General features: G+C 43.7%; 1 protein-coding gene across 1 annotated transcript; it reads left to right on the top strand.

Moving 5' to 3' along the window:
- Positions 1-408: 408 nt before the first annotated feature.
- Positions 409-16,262, top strand: UTP25 (UTP25 small subunit processome component). Its single transcript, XM_069800224.1, has 12 exons — positions 409-550; positions 2,016-2,055; positions 3,261-3,504; positions 4,288-4,494; positions 6,624-6,712; positions 8,085-8,495; positions 9,558-9,777; positions 11,827-12,029; positions 13,286-13,468; positions 14,131-14,243; positions 14,661-14,906; positions 15,721-16,262. Exons 1-12 carry the CDS (start codon positions 450-452, stop codon positions 15,965-15,967), a joined length of 2,304 nt encoding a protein of 767 aa, XP_069656325.1. The 5' UTR covers positions 409-449; the 3' UTR covers positions 15,968-16,262.
- The last annotated feature ends 169 nt before the right edge of the window (positions 16,263-16,431 follow it).

The raw sequence follows: 16,431 nt of genomic DNA, 5'->3' as shown, positions 1-16,431 counted from the left end.
CCGCAGAGCGACCTCGGCCCCGGCCGCCGGCGGGAGCGGGGCGGCGGCCCGTGCGGCCGGCGTCCAGTCCGCCCCCCTGCCGCCCCCGGCCATCACGACGGCCACGCCACTGTGACGGCGGCGGCGGAAGCGCCCCACGGCCAGCCCGAAGCTCCCGGTCACGGCGCGCGTTTTCGGGGCGCTGTGGCTTTCGAGAGCAATCCGGCACAAACAGCCCCTGCCGGTAGTTTGACCGCCCCGGCGAGGCTGGCAGCCATAGCCGCCGCCCGCCGCGGGACGCTCCCACCTCCTCCGCCACACGCCGGGCACCGCTTAAGCCAACGACGGAAGGCGCGACAGCCGCCCCGGCGTTGCCGGGGAGACGCGGGTCCCGCCCGGCCTGCCGTACGGCAGCGTGCCGTAAAGCGCGGCGGAGCGCCCCACGTGGGTGGGTGGGTGCCGGGGCCGGCATGGGGAAGCGGCGGGGCGGGCGGGAGCTGCTGCGCAGCCTGAGCAAGAAGCAGAAGAAGCACCTGCGGGAGTTCGGGGAGGAGCACCCTTTCTACGACAAGTGAGTGCCGGGGCGGGCGGGCTCCGAGCGGCCACCCGCCCCGGGATCCGCCGGGCGCAGCGTGCGGGAGGCCCGGAGCGGGAGCCCCGATCGCCTCGGCCGGCCTTCCCCTTCCCTTTCGGTGAGCCAGCCCACGCCGGGCCGCTCCGTTCCGCCGGGCGGCCGTGGGGGCCGCGGCCCCCGGCGCGGGATCGGCTGCCCCGGGGCTCCGGGCCCGAGTAGCCCCGCTCAGCCCGGGCCGGGCCTGGGCAGCGGCTGCTGCCGCTCATGCCTTCCCTGGGCTCCTGAGGGGAGGAGGAGAGCCGCATCGGCACCTTGCGCTGCCGCTCCCGAGCTCGAAATGCCGAAAGAAGACGGGAAGGCGGGGAGCCTGGGCTCAGATTTGCTTGCAACAAACGCCGCCAGGTCTTCTTGTGCAGCCCGGAGGCTGCCGTGAAAAGCGGGAGAGCGGAGGAGCGAGTTAGGGTCCAGCTCGGAGACCGGGCCGGTCCCTTGGCTTCCCGAGGCTCCAGCTTTACCCCTGTTGCTCCGCGGCCCTTTCTGATCTGGCAAAGGCTGCGGACATACAGCGCAGAAGGTCTCGTGTGGCAAGAACCGTGGCTTTCTCGGCGGGATGCCCCTCTGTCAAAAAGGGCACCGTATTTTGGACCCCCACGTAAACTTGCGAGGAATGAGCAGCTTTGTCCAGATGCTGTGTCGTTTGGTGCTGCTGTAAAGTCTTAGAAGCCTGCGAGGAAGACGCCGTCGGGTCACCTGTTCAGTTTTAACGTTATGTGCCCTTAGTAGCAGGCAGATAACGTTAAGGTCTGTTATTTGTGTGTATCCTGGAACCCCCCTCCCCTCCCCAGCGTGTGTGGCTTGGGGTGGAAGGCAGAGTCCCGGCCTGCCGGGGAGCAGTGTCCGGTGCCTCCCCTGTGCAGTGACACTCTGTCCCGCTCAGGGCTCTGCATCTTTTTGAAAGAGTTGAGGTTAGTTTAAGCCCAGCTTGTACAGTGTCTTGTTTGCAGAACTGCAGTCCCAACGCTGGTTAATTAATGCTGTTTCTCCTGTAGTATCTGTCTTTTTCCCACTTCACAGATCAGTATTTCCTGCTAGAGGTAGGCTCTTGCTCTGGCTAACTTTGTTGTACAAACTACCCTTGTCGTTAGCTTTCTTAGGTTCCTTTTAACAGCTCGTCTTCTGATTAAAGCCAGATTCTACTTTAAAACATTTCACTTCTTGATCAGTTACAACACTTGAGCATTTAGGCTTCACATACAGAGTGTAGCATCACCTGAGAGGGTGAGCTCTCAGGGTAAGTGCCAAGTCTGTTTTCTTAGGGAAAATTGTGTGATGCGTTGGGTTTAAGCTTTCTTTTAACTTCTCTAAGACTTGTGTAACTCATCAATTCCTTCTCCCCCTGATCTCTTTCATCCTGTGTATAGCAAGATTGACAGAGTAAGATATTTCAGTGCTTTCTTTTCAGGGTTTCTGGAAGACCAGAAGCAACTCAAATCTGTGAACTGGTAATATGTTTTTATTTCTTCCTTACTTTCATCTTTGTGTAGTTCAGTGAAGTGACACACTTACCATTTCATGTTACCAAGTTATTCAGGCTGATTAAGTTGTTCCCTTTAGAAAACCTGTGTTTAAGAGAAAAAAAAATGAACAAGATTTTTGTGTGGCTCTGAATTGTTCTCTACAGTGTCTAACTCAAAACTGTAATACTATGAGAGGGCAGAAGCAGCAGGCAACACCATAGCTGTTCATGGGGTTTTTTGCGTATTACTTAGTTACAGTGAAAAGTAAATCGTGCTTTAAGTTGTTTTAATAATGTTAATAAATTTAGTGTTGCACGAGTTAGGAGATGTTTTGTTCTCTGTTGAATGAAGGATATATTAATGCTCATTCCTCTTCTTCAGATTGCCAATGCTTTACTTCTCTTTCAGTCGGGATTTGGTAACCTCCTTTTATCATCAGATTAATAAAAGACTTCAAAGTTTCAGTGTGGAAAAAATAATTATTCTGGTTCATTTGTTTCCTTTAGCAATTTTGTGCATTAATATCGTATTTACTGATTTTTTTCCTTTTGGGGCCAAAAGGAACTAAGAGAGGAGTAAATGGTGCTGTGCTTTTACTCCTGGTTTCACTATCATTTTGCCCATAACCTGGCAGGTTGTCATTGGCTTGTGCGAGCCTGAGACAGAACTGGCTCGGAGTCTGGTTTGTTTGAAGCTTAGAGCTTTACAGCAGAGCCAAACCTGACCGACTCCCCAGTGATCTGTTGTCAACTGGTGGCTATTTCACTTACCTTCTTGAGAGCCAGAAGCATTTCAGTGTGTTCTGTCCCTTGTGTGCCCAGCAACTTTTGCTCTGTGTCAGGTTTTCTTAGGAAAATCCAGTGCCAGTTCACTAAATGCCTTGTCTGTGGACATCAAGTGTACTCACCCACCTGAGACTGAAAGAACCAAATTTTGCGGCGCTCTAAGTCAAATCAGTGCATAGTGAGGCACTTTGGCCTAAGTCTACCAAGATGATTTCAAAATCCACATGGAGGAATCCAGCATAACTATTTGTGTAAAATGGCAATTTTTGAAAAATGCCATTGCATCTGCATAAGGGTAGGATGGGAGAGGGAAAACATAACATTGGAACTAGAGGTGAGGGTATTTGCCTGCTGCCTAGTGGAGTGTTACTGTTGTTGCTGTTACACTTGCGTTTTCCCTTCCAGTCTGAGAATTCTGATAAATCGAGTGCAGAAAGTGATTCAGAAACTGAAGTGGAACAGGTCTCTGTATATCATAAGCTCCTGGCTACCCTGAAGACCTCTCCTGAGTCTGAGAGTGAGGAAGATGAAAGTGAATCAGAAGAAGCTGGGGAAAGTGAGGCAGAAGTGGACAGTGAAGGGGCCCAGGAGACTGGAGAAGCAGATGGAGGTGGAGAAGATAAGAATGATGTACCAGAGCAGGAAAAAGGTAGCCTGTCTTTTCCCATGCTTTGGTAAATGTTGTTTCAGTTAGAAAGTTTGAATAACGTATGTTTTTAGCCAGGATCCTGGTGTAGACTGGCTTGTTGGCTGGGTGCTCTTCTGGCTTGGAAACTCTGTTGCTCCATTGTCTCTGCGTGGGTGGGAGCAGCAGCTGCTGAAGGATTTAGCAGGGGAGAGGGAAGCTGTGCTCATTTTCCGGCAGACAGCCCACTGCTTCTTCCTCAGATGTTGTTTGTGCGGCAGCACAGAGGAAATCCACATGGAGCAGCATACCAGGGGTTCTCACCCACTCATGGGAGACACAAGCTGTTCTCTCGCACAGCATCTGGCTTGGCTGCTGCCACCGAGAGGAGGGAAAGGTTTGCCTTGTAGCAGAGGAAAGAATATGTAAATTGGAAGGAAACCTCCTCCTTTATGACAAGGCATCTTCATTCATGAAGTCTGCAAAGAAATTCTGGGAGAGAGAAGTCAACTTTTTATTATTTTCAGTTATTTGGGGTCTTTGGAAACTAAAACTTATATTCCCCAAATGTATTTCCCCAGAGAAAATTAAAGAAATAACCTGTGTTGTGTATTGCATAACATTTGGCATGCTAGCCAAAAGTCGTCTTTACTGTAGAATACAAGGCCCACTTCTATCTTTTTGGATAGAGTATTGGGAGAAAAAAAAATTGGTAACTCAAAGGGACAACCTAACTAGCAAGAGGTAGCTATAAACACTAACTTTTCCAGGAGAATATAACCCATTTCTCTCTCTAACAAGTCACAGCTACAGACACAGCAGAGCAGACGCTTGGGCAGGAGCAGGCTGATGGCGCAGATACCTCTTGTGACCCAAGTCATGGAGTAATTGAGGAGTTTACTGATGTGAAACACGAATCTGAATTTAGCTTGGAAACCAATTTCATGGAAGAGGAGAGTGGAGATTGCAATGCAGATAAGAGAGACAGCAATTCTTCACAAGTTTTTTCAGAAGGTAAAACACAGTATGTTTATGTTTAGTGATCTGTCTCTAGAGGAGTACCTGTAAATGTGTAAATTATCAAACACCCTAATGATATGCTGTATAGCTTCTGAGTTCTTCCACTATGTTATTCATTGTATTGCCCACATATGATCTGGGTCCATAAGGGACGCTTAATGCTAATGCAGATGTCTAGCTGAACCATTTGTTTTCTGTAGCCCCTGTGGACTGGGATTCGTGTCTAGTTTCTGTTATGACTGATAAAGCTTGAAATATCAGGAACTAGAAATGTGTGTGGAGGGTGTTATCTTATTCTGTTGCTTTAAGGGTAGTTTAAAAAGCTAGTGTAATGTGAAGGGCCCTGCAAGCCTGTGCTTGACTATGGAAGATATTCTTGGCACAGACAGCACAGGAGATAATCACAAAGCTGACCTGTGAGGGCATCCTTCACAACTCAGTGGAGTTAGAGGTGAGATTCTGGGAAGCTTGGGGCAGCCACAGTAATTTAGACAAATGCTCAGGGCTCTCTGAATTTTGAAGGTTATGCAGAGAAGCCTGACTGCACCAGGATCGGGAGGGTGTGAGGCATCAGTGGAGCATCTGTGTGGTATCTTTTAAGGGTGTAGCCCAGAATCTCAATGCTGCAGTGCGCTGATGGATGCAATCTGAGCTCCAGTGTTGGAGTCATCCCACCATGTGTACTACAAATAACTGTGTGCACGGGTATGTGATCGTTCAGTGATATGCCACACATTGGCACTTGCAGAGCTTCTATTCGTTTTTCGTGCTCTGTGGTTTTAATATCAGATGGCATAGTTTGAGAGAGAGAAATACATTTGTAGCATCCATAGTGAGGCTGGCTTGTCATCTTGGAGCAGCAGCTGACATTAGATCTGGGAGGCAGCCTAGCTGATACATGAAATGTGTGGAAGCATCAAAGGGCCATGTGACAGAAAAAACAGCTCGTTCTTGTTACCATGAGAATATTACTTAGGCTGTTGGCATTGCATTTTAATGAGAACCGTAGCTCTCCAACTGCATGCTAAGTATCCTAACAGCTTTGTTCAACCTATAAATGATGCACTGCTTTTCAGTGGGTTCCCGTAGCTTGGAAGTGGCTTTATAATCTATCACAGAAAATAAGTCTCCTAAGATAGCAGGAAGGGGGATGAATTTCTACTCTGGTCCTGAGGTCACTAGAATTCCCGAAAATGCTTCACATTATTCCCTCTACCTTATCTGACAAATGCTGGAATCAGTAAAACTCAGCTAAAGAGAGAGCCTGTATTACAATTAAATGATATTCTATTCATTTGCATTGCTGGGAAGATTTTCTCAGCAGTGTCATGATTAGCGAGTGTCTTGACTTTTGCCTGGATAACTTGTATGTGACTAGATATCTGTTGGCAAGCACTAGTGGTCTCTAATTAGTTTTCTTTATGCAGTGAGCGCTGCTGTGCTGCAAGCGGTATACAGGGCTTGGAGCTTTGCATGTGACTTTGTGCATGCCAGTGTCTTTGAATATAATATGATTTTACGGTTCCTTGCCTCTCCTTTTCTTTGCAAAAAGAATGCTGATTAAATAAATCAGACTTTTGTTCACTTCAGGCAATTTTTGCCTCCCTTCCCCAAAACCCACCTAATCTTACTCTGCTTTATCACAAACTGTGTTCATATCAATGGCCAAAGATGCAAAGCCCTGGGCAAAATTGTTTATAAATTAAGAAGGGCAGTAAGTTCACTTGGGTCTTTACTATTGACAGCCTATTTTACCTGCAAGGGACCGATGTGCCAGAGCTTAAGGCAGAAAATTGCCACAATGTTTTCTACTACATATTGCTTTCCTGTCCAACATTTGTTTTGTGACTGAAAGTTCTAGTACTTCCATAAGTGCTTCTTTCTCTCTCTCTTTTTTTTTTTTTTTTTTTGAAAGCAATCTGTCAAATCTGTTCTCTCTGTTCTTGTAGAGAGAATTTGACGTCCTTTCTCTCATCTCTGACTGCTTTGAAATAACTAGTTTTAACTGTGGTGTTGGCCAGCATGGAAACTGTTTGTCTCATTTGCAGATCCTTTCTGAAACTTGCTTCCTGTATTAGCTACAATAGTTCTCAGGATATTTTTGTTGTTGTTGTCATAAATAGATCCATTTAAACAGCACATGGATAAAGAACTTGAAGAAAAAGAAGTAGAAAAAATGTCTACGCTTCCTAAAAGTTCAAGTCAAAGCAAGGTAACAGTGTTCTGTAGCCATCCAGAGATCCTGAAGATGCCTGGATTAAAATAATTCTTTTTTTATACGAGTGAAGTAGATTCATAATTGTTATTAGCTGTTGGGAGTGGAATTGTCAGGATTTTGTCACTGTGTTGTTGCTGAAGTGTTTTCGTCACTTAGTGCTGAGCAAGAGTTGAAATCTACAGTTTGCTCTCATGTGGGCATATGGTGACACATGTGAAAAACATAGCTTTAGAGTTTGTCCCAGACCCACATGTTTAGTACTCTTGACACCAGGTAGAAACAGGGCTGGTTTCTGAGTGGTAACAGCACTATGCCAGGCATGTGCTCTGCAGCTGAACTTGTGAGGTGACCATGTACCGTCTTAAAAGTACTTGTTATGCACTTTCACGTTCTTGCTTCAAGATGGCTGTATCTCTGTACACACTTAAAAGCTGGTAAAGGGGAATTTAATACTTCGATTGTTAATACTGGAAATAATAGGTGAATTACAGTACCAGAAAACCACCTCATTGCTTGAGAGAGAATATTGGTTTTCAAAATACTCATTTTTAGACAAACCTTTGCTTCCTAACTTTTTTACATCTGATTTTGTTTTGGAGAGTTGCCTAGCATTCTGGTCAGCCATATGCTGAGTGACATTCATTGGAAGATATCCAATGGTTAGTCAGTCAGAGAGAAAGCTGTGATTTTTTTAAATTTTATTTTATTTTTTTCCTTTTTGTAATATGGTGGCCAAAAATACCAGTGCCACCTGAAGCAATGCATTGATGTATCTTTGCTTAACTTGGTGTAGCTACTTGATGGAGATAGGTAGGGACAACTTGCATGGCAGAAGGCTTAATGTTTAGAATTTTCCCCTACTACACTGATAGCTTTTGCCGTCGAAATTAGACAGACTCCCAACAAGATTGCATTTAGTAACTGATTCACAACTTCTGGCTTTAGTTCCTGATGGGTTTTTGTTTTCATTTTTAAACAAAGTACATAACCTTAGTGCGGCTGATCTATAAGCGTAGTTGGACTCCAGGGTTCTCATCTTGTCCCTGGTTTGTGCCACTAATTTGCTGGATGGGTTAGGCAGAAATGACATCCTTCTTCCTCGGTTTTCTCATCTGTAAAATGAGGACAGTTTTGGACACATCACTGCAAAATACATCCAGATTTACTGAGCTCAAGTTTATTGTTGTTTACCCTGGCAGATTCTAAAAGAAATTGCATATTGAAAAGAAGGTTTCAACTTGTATTATGAAAAGATAATTTCTGAAATTTCATGAGCTTGATTAAACTGCCAGCTGTGGTGATGTGCTTTTAAGTGTACTAAGTTTGGTAGATCTGACTTCTCTTTGGTTTTGGTCTTTTTTTTCAGTGGCCAAGGTTGGGCCAACTCACTTTTTCTTCGACTCTGGAGAAACATAAAACTTTGAAAGTAGACAAAGAAGTTGATGTGAAACAGCTTTATCTTCACAAGCCTTTAGAATCCACTTGGCCAAAAGTGAATAAACAATTTCTGTCCTCAGTCAACAAACCAAGCGATCCCTCTTTTACTCCGTTACAAAGAGAGCTCTTCTGTATCATGAATACATACCGGGACTTGTTCTATCCGGAAAGAAATGCTTTAACAAATGGAGAAGAAATCCGGCATGCTTACTGCTTGCATGCCTTGAACCATGTTCTGAAGGCAAATGCCCAGGTGCTCAGCAACAATGCCAAACGAAGAGACCAAAAGCCAGGGACTGACAATGACGACTACAGGGATCAGGGGCTCACTAGACCTAAGGTAAGAGAGCTTTGTTACCGTGATTCCCCCATCCCCACCCTGGCTGTCCAGCCAGGCTGTATAAACATTCTGGTAGTTTATCCAGAACTACTTCTGTTGCTGCTCTCTCACATGACATGTTCCTGGGCATGTGTGTTTCCACATCCCCTTTATCATGCCTGGAAGTCATCTGCCACGGCCAGGGCAAATATACTGCGAGAAGCAGTGAGCGCAGGGTTGTTAGCCAGCCTGTTTCTGTGCTGAGCTACGAGTTTCTTTTCTTTGTCTCCCTATCACTACACACTGACACGTCGCCTTTTCCTGCTTCCATTTCTAAATCTACTGGTACAGAAAGGTGCCTCCACATCAGTCTTCAGTATTAGTGCAGGTAGTGCAGGCTGTCACCCAATGTGGGATGTCCCAGAAATGTTTTTTGTCCTTGGGCACTTGTAAGGACTTGCCTGCATGGAAGAATCTCTCTGTACCTGGGAGACGTCAGGGAATCCCAGTCTCATTGTCAAGGCCACCTGTCATAGTTGGTGGAGCGGGCCTCAAACTAAGACTCCCTGGATTCACAGCATCCTCTAGTTGATAACCAGTTGGATTCAGCTAGGGCTAGCCTGTCACTGGTGGTGCCAACTACCCGTTGAATGATTTCAAAGTTGGGTTTCAGTGTTTGCTGCACGTCTGGCAAATGCCTCTTGTTTCTGTGTTGACTCCCCAGTTAGATGTTTATATTTCAGAGTGCTGTTCCAGGAGCCAGCCATTGATCCTGTGTATTGTGGGAGCTCTTGCTTGCTTGGGGGATAGGGAGAACAGGAGAACATGCTTAGTTTTCAGTTCCCCTCTAATGGTACCCTGGGTGTGAGATAGGGAACCAAACTGAGCTGCTGGCCTGTACCTGTTCATGAGCACACTGTGTCCCACTGCATCCTCCCTCCTTGCTGCATGTCAGAATTGTTTTGCTTTGATTGTTGGGATGCCCCGTGGGGGCAGATGTAAGTCAAAAAAATTACTTAACATACAGTTAACTGAGTGTTCATATTTTATGGGTTACTCTGTTGTAACTGTTGATCTATGCAGGTACTGATGATAGTGCCCTTCAGGGAATGTGCTTTGCGAATTGTGCATATTTTCATCAGTCTTCTTGAAGTGAATGACAAAAGAAAAATAGATGTAAGTAATAAAAAGCGTTTCAAAGGGGAGTTTGGCTCCGACCCAGAAGAGAAGCCCCCCAACCTGAAAAGACCTGAAGATTATGAAGCCGTCTTTGCTGGCAACATTGACGACCATTTCAGAATTGGTAACGACCTACTGAACAGATGATTTTTAGCTTGTAAAGAACTGAGAAGTAACAAATTCTTCCTAAATGTCTAGGAGCTATCAGGGCTGGAAGTTCTGGTGAGACTCTAGGCTCTGTGGTATTCATGCTGGTTTTGCACTGGCAACTTGGATTTTTCTGGAAGTCTTTCTTGCCTTACCAGAACTTGAAGAGAAAATACAAAAGTAAGGATTTTCACATCAAGTTCAGAATCACTTAAAATGCAATGATTGCTTTATTGTAGCAGGACTGCCCACACCTCATTTTAAAGAGGATAGCCATGGTTATGCAGCAAAGTCTTTCATATTATTAAAAAAAAATATCTTTTGGGTTTAATCAGCCTATTCACAATGTCTCTTGTAATCAGTAATGGTTGGAACAAAATTAAAGGTCAGTACTGAGCAAAGCAGTTTTCTACTGTGCTGCCCATTGTTTTCATGAAAGCAAAGAGGTAGCCAGCAAGTAGGACTGTTGGACAAGCAGCACATTTGAGACTATTTCATAATATTGTAATCTCATGCTGTTTTAGTAACTTGGTATGCAGAGAATTAGCTAGTGGCTTGGTTCCTGGAGCTGCCATCATGAGTAGGCAGTTTTTCTAACTTAACTTGACAGATCAGAGGCTTTTGAAATTACTGCCCCGTGAAAGATAAATTGGCATCCCAAGAAATTTAATGATACAGTGGAAGATGCAAGCAGGTCCCACTCAGTCTTTCTTCCTTCCCCAGTGAATATCTCTCTGGCTAAGAGCATCTTACTTTCAGTAGCATAATAATTTTCCTTTCAGTCCTTTCCCATACCACAGTCTGTTTGATCTGCTTACGAGGTGTGGAGAAATGCTTGAAGAAACTTTCAGTGCTGTTACTTGCAGAAGCAAATCATAGAAGCAGAATAATTATTCTTTCTTACTGTGCCTCACACCCTGTTACTTCTGCACAAAGATCTAATTTAAAGCATATTTGTTATGCCTTACTAAAACCACCCTTTCACATCTTTAGACAGAAAAAAGACTTGATGTTGTTAAACTGTGTATATGCTGTGACAAGTGATATCTTCTTCCTGGAAATTCAACCAATTGTGCCTTTTTTTTTCCTCCATTTTTATGATTGGGTTAAAATAGATAGCGGGAGGGGTCCCTATTGCTGTCTGTGTGAAATTCTTGCAAGTGCCTTCAGCTGTGCCCATGATAGTTGGCTTCACACAGAGACGGAGAGAAGTTGAAGAGACACCTTTGTTGGGCAGACTGTAGTGGGTGGTTTGAATATGGTTCTGACTACCTGGATTTTTAAGATCAGAAAACTGGATCCTAGCAATGCTGCCATGTAGTTATGACACAGGTAACAAACTCCTCTGATTCCTTCCTTTTCCGTTCTTTAACATGAGAGGCGATGCATAAGCTAGTTCGGCATGTACACCGCAACATGTGGTGTGAGAAGCAGTGCCAGGGAAGGTGCAAGACTGGTCATGCTTTCAGTCATTGCAACATGAAGAACCTTTTCCTTTTGCATTTTATTAGCAATTCTTGTGGCCCTGTGAATAAAGGCAGTTTATAGTCAAGAGGTCCACACTGAATTTTTCATGACAGATTAAGGCAACAGTCTCTGCCATTAGGTACTATAGTAACTAAAGTCTAGAATTTAGGGAGAAAGGAGTAGTTAATCATTTCTGCTTTTAATTTTTTTTTCTTAAGTTCTTCAGCCCCCTTATCCCCCTTTTTAGCAGAAAATCACAAAAAATGTGTTTCAGTTAAAAAATGTTGTCCAAGCTATGAAAAATCTGGAAAAAAAGTACTACTGAAAGAGTTTGCCGAACTTCATGAAAATCTGCCAAATGCTTGTTAAATGGGGGTGGGGTGGGTAAGCACTTTTCAGGGAAAGAAGAGTTTCAGACAGATTGGATTCGTCCAGCTATAATCGTTAGTATGTGTTAAGGGAGAGGAAATGTAGGGAGTTATTATTACCGAGGCTGCTGGAAGAATATGGTTGATAATTGACGTTAACTAAGAAAATGCTCTTGGTTGTTGTTGGACAGGGGTTGCGATTCTTCAAAAGAGTATGAGGCTATATGCACCATTTTACTCATCGGATATCATCATTGCCTCTCCCCTGGGTATGAGGACTATTATTGGCGCAGAGGGGGAGAAGAAGAGAGACTTTGATTTTCTATCATCGATAGAAATTCTCATAATTGATCAAGCAGATATTTACCTGATGCAGAACTGGGAACATGTTCTGGTGCGTTTTCCATATGTATTCATTTTTGTGTCATACTGTGTCTTGTTAGTCTGACAGAACTTAGTTTTGGCAGTGAGCAGCATTGCTATTTTTTACTGACTTGATTCCAGACATGTATGCTTGTTCCTCTTCCTCCCTCCACCCTGATATTTTCCTTATACTAAGAATATTGTTTCTACAGATTTTGGTAGTGTTCAGCAGCTGTTCTCTGTAAATCTTTGTATTTGGTGCTTTAGCGGCATATTTCATCAGAGATTCTTTTTTTTTTTGACAGTTTTAATTATCTTGCAGCATGAGATAATGATGATTCCTTTAATCACATCTGGGAGAAAATATGCCAGCTGTCTGACTGCCCAGTGTCTCAGTCAGATTGCAGCCATGTGAGGAATCTGTACAACCTAATTTGGGTTCCTCCAGAAAGCAATAGGAGCTGGTGCTTGTCTCTGGACAGGTAGACTGCAGAGATACTAAGCATTAGTCATGTCTGAGGTTAAACAGTATGAAGATTTTCCTGTACGTATAATGAAAATAGAGCTCTTGGATTGTGGCTAGTATGCAGTAGTATCCATGCTTTTTGGCTTTTGGTTAATAAAAGTTTTCAAGATTGAAAGGTTGGGTTTTTTTCCACATAGAAACGCCTTTGAGGTACCTGGGCCAGGCATTCTGACAGCTTGATGTTACTGTACATTTTGAATGAGCCCAGAAGGTGTATTATTTCCTGGGGAGTCCCAGGAAAGGCATGTCAGCCTACACGATATCCAAGGAGTGAGTGCCTGGAGTCTGTTTCCTGTTTTTTCCCTTGGGTGTGACTGCCTGCCATACCGTGGGGGTGGTGGCAGTCCTAAGCATCATTCAGTGAGGCCAAAATGAGGTGAATTTCTTCACTTGCACCCAAACTCTCCCTCAATATGATGGGAACTGCACTTGGGCTTCTTTTAGCTCAGAAACCTTGGGACCATTGACTTTAATACAAACAAATCCATTATACTTGCCCCAAGGGAGAAGATTGGAAGCAAAGGTTACTGTTACTGAAGACTAAAGAGATGGTAGCTTTCAGTTCTGTGGTGGGAAATCAAGTAAATTACTCTTGCTGTGGCCAATAAATTCCAGACAATTATGTCTTGGGACATCACTATTGTTTTATATTCTGTGCTGTCTTGCTTGTCCCTGCCCACTTTCTCGCTGCAGTTAAGGCTCTTGCAGTCTGGGTGCAAGGATGTCGGTCAGTAGCGATGTGTTTCCATCTCTCTGTGTAGCACCTGATGAAGCACATTAACCTGCTGCCTCTGGATTCCCATGGGGTAGACTTTTCCCGAGTGCGAATGCTGAATCTCAGTAACTGGTCCAAGTACTACCGCCAGACGCTGCTGTTCAGCGCTCTTCAGGATCCCCAGATTAACTCTGTCTTCAACAAACACTGCTTCAATTACGTGGGGCAGGTGAGTTCACAGATGAGCTGAAAGCCTTCTTTTAAATACTGGCATAAGGGAGGGGGAGAGGAACAGAAAACCCAACACATGGAAAAATTCCATAACTCAGTTACAGAAAGACTGTCTGTGTGCCAGTCATTTCCATTACCTAAGTATTTCAGTCTGAATCTCCATGATGCTGCATGACAATTTCTAATGCTGTGCCAAAGGCATGAAGAACTACTCTTCTTGCAGCGATGCTTATTTGATCCTTTTCTTTTATGGGTAGCTGTTTCATGTCAGAAATCAGATTTTGTGTTTTCTTAATTTTAAACACACAAGTTATCTTGTTTTATTTATTTTGTTGTTAAATGGAGGGTTTGCCTGCTTCCTTTTTTTTTTTTTCCCTCTCCTACTGTATAAGAAGCACTAACTATTATTACTTTGAAAGAAACAGGAAAAGTAAAAACCTTAGCTGTCGATCTCAAATATATGTAAGTCAGGGCATAAGCAGTGGTCATGTATATTTAACAGATCTGGTATGTGTATACATGAATGTAGTTTTGTATTAGAGCTTTCTTAAAAACAGCCTTGTGCACTGCTGGGAAATGTGAGTTACAAGCCAAAAGCTGGCTGGAGTGTGGCTGCCTATGAAATGCTGCTTCCCTAAATGTCCTACTTTCTTCTTGCAGGTGACCGTCCGCAACGTACCGCTCAGTGGCTCCATTAGCCACGTTGTGGTCCAGCTTCCTCATGTTTTTCGGAGGCTAGAAGCTGAAAATGTAACTTCTGTAATAGATACCAGGTACTCTGTGTTCCAGACTATTTTGCTATGCCTTAATGACTGCAATTGCGGATTTAGTTGAGCATACTGTTTGCAGAGTGCAATGTGATTTTACCACAGAAGTACGCCTTCGTTAGTCTTCAGATGCAGGCTGGGCTCTGCACAGGTGGAGGGGAATAGTGAACTTCTCCTTGCCAAAGGCACTGAAGAATAAAGTCTGGGAAAGGAATACCAGTCTCTACCATAACTGTGTAGTACTGACAAAGCCTTTGCCTTTTATCTTCTACACATGTAGAAATCCTATGAAGTTAGAGAAGGAAAAATGTAGCCAAAATCTTCTGTAGTCTGTTGTCTGATGATACTCCTGTTTGAGGTCATATCAGTATTGGAAAGCTAAATGTTAACTCTGGTTAAAACCTATTTGTTTTCTTAACTGAGGTTTCAGTTTTTCATCGACAAAGTTTTGCCGGAGTACCGCGATGCCATCATGTCACACACACTCATTTATGTTCCATCGTATTTTGACTATGTGCGTCTTCGAAATTACTTCAAGAAAGAGGAGCTGAATTTTACTCACATTTGTGAATACACTAAAAAGGCTGGCGTCTGCAGAGCAAGACGGTTCTTTCTTAAGGGAGAGAAGCAGTTTTTATTGTTCACTGAGCGCTTCCACTTTTACAAAAGGTGAATTGTGGACCAAGTTTTCCTTTGTTTCATGTGTGCTGTTTTGGAAGTAGAGTCTGACCTTAATGATAGATGGGCTATATTGCTTTTTGAATCTGTTGGATCTCTCTGAGGACTTCTTTGACTGCAGTAAGAGCTTTTCAGTTGACTTTAAAATTTTTGCATGTTGTCAGCAGTCCCTTGCAGAGACTCTAATACTCTGGTATGCACAGGGCTTTATTCAGGAATGGAAGCACTGCCAAGCTCCACTGATGTCAGGACAGGATGATATAGCCTGCAAAATGGGGTTCATCATGGCTTTTATTTGTGTTCATTTGTGCCACAATAATTACATAAAATTCTGTGAAAGGGTATGTAATTGGTTCCATAATGCAATACAGCAAGCTGAGGCCACCTGGAGAATCTGCTATGTCCTGACTGGAGCTGTTCAGAAGTTCCGAATGGAACAGTTTTTTCTATTAGCAGAAGGTGTTTTGGCAAATATGAAAAGTTTCGTGAGGCTCAGTCTGAGCAAGCTTCACTCTCTTAAAATCCAAGCCAAAGAGGCTGAATACTGCAGAAACTGGTGGTGGTGTGTACTTCAGAGGAAGTCATTTTGCCTGGCAGTCTTAGATATTCCCCCCCTTAAATTCCCCATCTGTGTTCAGCCTTCAGTCTGTGACACAGGGTTGGTAGAGTTGAGCTACAACTAATGTGCGTTGAATTTAATGGAAGTTGGAAGAACTGAGATAAGATTGATGTTTTAACATGCACATTTTGTAAAAATGGGCAACAAAGTCACTTTTTTGGGTTTTGTTTTTTTTTCCTGCTACAGGTATATGATAAAAGGCATTAGGAACCTCATTTTCTATGAGTTACCAACCTACTCCCACTTCTACAGTGAGATTTGTAATATGATGAAGGCCACAGACAATGGAGTGGATGCTACTTGGACCTGTACTGTGCTATACTCCAAGTATGATGCTCAGAAATTGGCTGCAGTGGTTGGCATAGATCGCACAGCTCAAATGATACAGTCCAAGAAAAATGTGCACCTCTTTGTTACAGGAGAAAATGAATAAGTGATATTGCAGACTAGATGACTGGATGGACCTGGATTTTACTCCTAATGCACTTTCTGGTGTTGCTTTTTAAAAAAGTATTAAACTTTTTACTCCCTTTTACTAAATATTCTGTTGAAATTGTTAATATAGTATTTTGTGTTTCAGTACTTTGTCCAAGAAGAAATGAAAGATGTCATTCAAGAAAGCAGGGGTTGGGGGTTTCTTCTACATAGAAACAAAATCAATCCAGAACTATTATTTTTGTATATTGAAAAACTCACTAGTCAGTAAAGATCGATTCTGTGATAAATAACTTTTGATTGGATTGCTTCACTTCATTTTCGGGTGTAGAAAACTCACCTTCTTTTATCAAAGGCAACATTTTCCTTTAATCTAGGGGAAAAAATGTGCCCAAGTATTAATGCAGTCACAATTCTGTAAGCCTTTGTAAGGAAGGTGCAGGTGAAGGCTCTTCAACACAA

Source organism: Haliaeetus albicilla, chromosome 13, assembly GCF_947461875.1.
Source record: "Haliaeetus albicilla chromosome 13, bHalAlb1.1, whole genome shotgun sequence".
Classification (NCBI taxonomy): Eukaryota; Metazoa; Chordata; class Aves; order Accipitriformes; family Accipitridae; genus Haliaeetus; species Haliaeetus albicilla.
Note: the sequence above shows the minus strand (reverse complement) of the source record. Positions and strands in the feature narration are given on the sequence as shown.

Excerpts from the sequence above, each read along its gene's own strand:
- UTP25 (XM_069800224.1), top strand. The coding sequence starts at position 450 with ATGGGGAAGCGGCGGGGCGGGCGGGAGCTGCTGCGCAGCCTGAGCAAG. Across the intron at positions 2,056-3,260 it reads CAACTCAAATCTGTGAACTG|TCTGAGAATTCTGATAAATC; the intron begins GTAATATGTTTT and ends TTTCCCTTCCAG. Across the intron at positions 8,496-9,557 it reads AGGGGCTCACTAGACCTAAG|GTACTGATGATAGTGCCCTT; the intron begins GTAAGAGAGCTT and ends TGATCTATGCAG.